At 39.2% G+C, this 4,339-nt stretch overlaps 1 protein-coding gene across 1 annotated transcript in view; it reads left to right on the forward strand.

Annotated features, from left to right (window-relative positions):
* Positions 1 to 411: 411 nt before the first annotated feature.
* The window catches only part of LOC122093188, a gene marked incomplete in the record, with an annotated part of 9,099 nt that continues 5,171 nt past the window's right edge, over positions 412 to 4,339 (forward strand). The window contains 10 exon segments of the mRNA XM_042663473.1: positions 412 to 746; positions 841 to 938; positions 1,023 to 1,109; positions 1,213 to 1,354; positions 1,463 to 1,708; positions 1,823 to 2,422; positions 3,085 to 3,236; positions 3,327 to 3,524; positions 3,615 to 3,705; positions 3,771 to 3,939. Coding sequence (XP_042519407.1) covers positions 507 to 746; positions 841 to 938; positions 1,023 to 1,109; positions 1,213 to 1,354; positions 1,463 to 1,708; positions 1,823 to 2,422; positions 3,085 to 3,236; positions 3,327 to 3,524; positions 3,615 to 3,705; positions 3,771 to 3,939 — 2,023 coding nt within the window.

Below are 4,339 nucleotides of genomic sequence, written 5' to 3' on the forward strand. Positions count from 1 at the left end.
TTTTTCGGTTCATCCTTGTAGTTGAATACCTCATTCTTGATCCAATCCGTAGGAATCAATAGAAAAGGCAAATCCCTAATGATACACAAGATCCGGCTTTGGAAATAGCTTCTTCGTGAAGTGGGGGTAAGGATGCTTACGTTATGATCCTCCCAGATCCTGAAGAGGCCTGAGCCTCGTGCATTAGGTACACCCGTACTCATAACACAAGCCCATCATTGGTGCAGAGATATTTCTGTGGGCCGGATTTTGCATACCCATCAGCCAGGCCCATAAATTTGAAATTTTGAGACAGGTGACTCAATCTGGAACCCAATTTTGATTTGGCGCTTAGGAATTAGGACACCATCCAAATTCAAAGTTTTTTCGTCTACATTTGCTTCTCCCGCCAATGGAAGCTCAAATAAAATTCTTGTTATCGCGAAAGATCTCTAATCGTTCGAGCATCGGAGAGACAAAGACCGGACTCTCCGTGTCTTAACCTCAAAGCCCTTGAAGCTAATCCAATGGCGGTCTCTCAGGTTTCCGTTTCGAAACCCATTGTGTCGCCCAACAAGAAGAAGAAGAGCAACAAGAATCTAACGCAATCTCATTCAGAATCAGATCCTGTACAGAACCAGCAAGAGGAGGCACCATTGCTTCCTCAACCTCCTAGTTATTCTCCATCTAAGCGGACGAAATGTCCTGGAGTTCGTGTTGTTGGGGGCCGAATCTACGATCGCGAGAATGGAAAGACCTGCCACCAGGTAAACATCCGAAAATATATTAAACCCTGAGATCAAACTCAAATTGGGGAATTGGGTTTCCTAAGTTTGTTAAGTTTTGAATAAATCGTTGCAGTGCCGGCAAAAAACCATGGATTTTTCAGCTTCCTGTAAGAATCGGAAGAATGACAATCTCTGTCCCCAAAAGTTCTGCCATAAATGTCTCCTGAACAGGTAAGCTCCTTCTAGGGTTTAAAAAAAATGTGGGAGTTTGTTGAGGTGTTTTCCCCACTAATCATTGGTCCGCCTTCGGCTTAGATACGGGGAGAAGGCAGAGGAGATGGCAATGTTGGATGAATGGAAATGTCCCAAGTGCAGAGGCATCTGCAATTGTAGTGTATGCATGTAAGATTTGTAGTTCTCTTAGTGGTAGAAATGCTCCAGTTACGATTTTGCTTTTACTTCGAACATCTACTATTATCCGCGATAAATTGTCATATATTTGTAGGAAGCGAAGAGGACATCAACCTACTGGTCTTCTTGTTCACACTGCCAAGGCAACTGGGTTTTCCTCTGTTTCAGAAATGTTGAATTTGAAAGGCCCTGAAAATTTGGCCTTGGAGGAAACCAAGCAGACTGCTTTAAACAAGGTCTGAAAGAGAATGTTTCTCAGACCATGGATTGGTAGCTTTGATGGTTTTTGATGTTTCACTGACTGATTTTTGAGTATCTCTTAATTATGAACTTCCTTTGATCAGGACCCTGTGGCCACTCCAATAAGAAAATGTGGCAAGGAAAACTCTTTTGATGGGAAAAATGATTCAAAGTCGCAACCTGTGTCTTCAATATCAGATGGTAAGGGTGACAAAGGAGAATGCAGGAGCAAGAAAGTAAGACATAATGACAATGCTGGTGAAGGCGGCATTACTACTGCTTCTTTGAAAAAGCACAAGGCTTTTAAAAATGTGGTTGCTACTCCAAATGAGCATACTACTCCAAACAAGGTGTGAGATAAAATTTCCCAAATCATGGATTGGCAGCTTTGATGGTTTTTTCTGTTTAAATTATTTTTAATTTGAGTGTATTTCATAATTGTATAATAATACCTGCTTTGGCAGGAGCCAGTAACATTTCCAACAAGAAAATATTTCAAGGAAAAAAATGACTCAAACTTGCAACCTACTCCTTCAACCTTGGATTGTGAAGTTAAAAAGAGAGAAGAAAGCAGGCGGAAGAAGTTAAGACAGAAGGACAGTGCTGGTAAAGGTAGCAAATGTGGTAACTCTTTATTTGAAAAGAAAAGCTCTAAGGTGTCTCAAAATTCTGAAGAGAACCCTCAGAAGCTAATCAAAAAAGAAGAGAAGAGAAGTCAATGTAATGATGGATGCCCAAACAAGGTGAATTCTGAGTTGCAGATTCCTAAGAAGACTTCTCTGGATCCCAGAAAGAAAGAAGGGAAAAAGGATGAAGGGGATAGCTTTTTACCAGATTGTGATAAAACAGTTCTATATGGGAATATGGATAATGCCACAACCAGGCCCAAGTTGGTGACCAAATCTCGAGGTGCTAGGAAGAATACAATGACAACCAACACTTCTAGTGTTGATATCCAGTTGCCTCAGGGTGCTAATCTAACAATTGTGGCAGGGATTGATTTAGCCACCGATGATGTTGGACATGCCTTGCAATTCCTGGAATTCTGTGCTGCTTTTGGGCAGGTAAAATGACATCCTGATTTACTTCCTAACATAGGTACCAATGGAACACGATTGAGTTGTAAGCACTTCCTTTCATATCTAATTGGGACGGAACATAGTAAGGTTGCTCTTAATCCTCAACTTGGTGAGTTCCATATCAATTGTAGGTATATCATAGTAAATGAATTGGTGTGAGTTATTGATCTTGGGGTAATAATGATTTTGACAACTGATCTTTCCATTTGTTATTTATTAGATGAGCTCATGAATTAGGATTCAAAGTGGAAGGGCTTGATGACCAATTTGAATGGCTTTTCTTATTTTCAATTTTATTCGTAATGCTAGCTTTCTTCTTATTTTGAATCCATGCACTTGCTTTTGGCTGCCATTGTGCTCCGAGACCAATGAGAAAAGCAGTTTGAATCTGCCCATCTACCTTACAATTCTCAAGCCTCTTTTTTTTTTTCTTAATAATTTGCATATTACATTTATGTAAGCTACAAGTTTAGCCGAGACTTATATGAGAAAAAAAGTTGAACGGTGTACTTTTAAAATCCTCTTGTTGGATTAATAGATGATTTCTATTGTTATTAAGGGCATGTAATCAGGTCAGGCCAGTTGGATAATTTATTAACGTAAGCTTTCTTGGAATTTCTTTCTGAGGAGCTTTTATTTTTCTTCAGGTTCTTGATTTGAAGAAAGGGCAGCCTGAATCAATTCTTCAGGAACTACTATGTCGACGCAGTGGGCGTCGAATTCATAGAACACAGTACTCTTCGAATGTCCAGTTTCACACTCAGTTGTTGTCTCTGATACAAAAAGACTTGGGAGAAAAGTATACATCTTTGCTCAGAAATAGATTTTTTAAAGAAAAAAAATTAGTTATTTGGAGAAATTAGCTGACTATTGGGATGTCTTCCCTTAGGTCTCATCTGTTAAGTAAAACCAGCAGCAGGGATTCATGGCTGAAAGCTCTTGGAAAATGCATCTCTGAATCCCATTTCGTGTTGAAAGACTTGCCAGTGGACTGTTTTGATAGGGGTGGTGATAGCTATGATAAGCTGGACTCCTCCCAAAAGCTGAGAGTCTTGAATTTTCTGTGTGACGAAACTCTTGGCACTGTGTAAGTGACAGTGCTACAATGCTGCATCTCTCTCTCTCTCTCTTCCTGATCTACTCTTTTGAAAATTGTATTCCTTTATTCTCTCTTCAGAAAATTGAGGAATTGGATTGATGAACAAAATTCAAAATTTGTTGAGAGAGAGAAGGAAGCCAAAGAAAAGGTTCTTGCTGCAAAAAATAAGGTAAAAACTCTGTGTGATTATGTTTGTGAATGAGTTATCTTGACTTAAACTGGAGCTTTGTGCAGGAAAAATGCTTGAAGCGGAAGCTGCTGGATGATGTGGCCAAGGCCATCCAGTTGAAAAATGGTGCACCTCTTTCGATATCTGAGCATGAGTATCTTGTTTCAAGAATTAAAGTTGAAGCGGCTAAAGCTCATTCAGAGATACTAGAAGCAATGGGCATGGTACCTAAGAGTATGTTGCTTCCATTCCTTGGTTAATTTATTGGGTTTCCATAACCTTCTTTCATGCATAACACTCATTTTGCACCTAATTGGAAAATAAAGTTTAATTGGCCCATATGTGTTAACATCAATATTTGAGTATAATTGTAGTTTAACTTGGGTTATAAGTAATGCAGAATTTCTTGGAGTCTCAATTTTGGATGTTCATGGTGCACTTATATCATTTGACATTTGGCTATTGGTGTATTCATTTTCTATAAGTGAAATTCCTTAGTATCTTTAGAACGTAAATGACAACCAAGAAGAACTTGGTTTGGCAGTTGATCAGTTTGGTCATGCTAGGAGAAAGCACCTAGACTTGATATGACAAACTGTTTCAAATTAGAGATTTTTTTTTTGGGGGGGGGGGG

The sequence above is a fragment of the Macadamia integrifolia genome, chromosome 11 (genome assembly GCF_013358625.1).
Source record: "Macadamia integrifolia cultivar HAES 741 chromosome 11, SCU_Mint_v3, whole genome shotgun sequence".
Classification (NCBI taxonomy): Eukaryota; Viridiplantae; Streptophyta; class Magnoliopsida; order Proteales; family Proteaceae; genus Macadamia; species Macadamia integrifolia.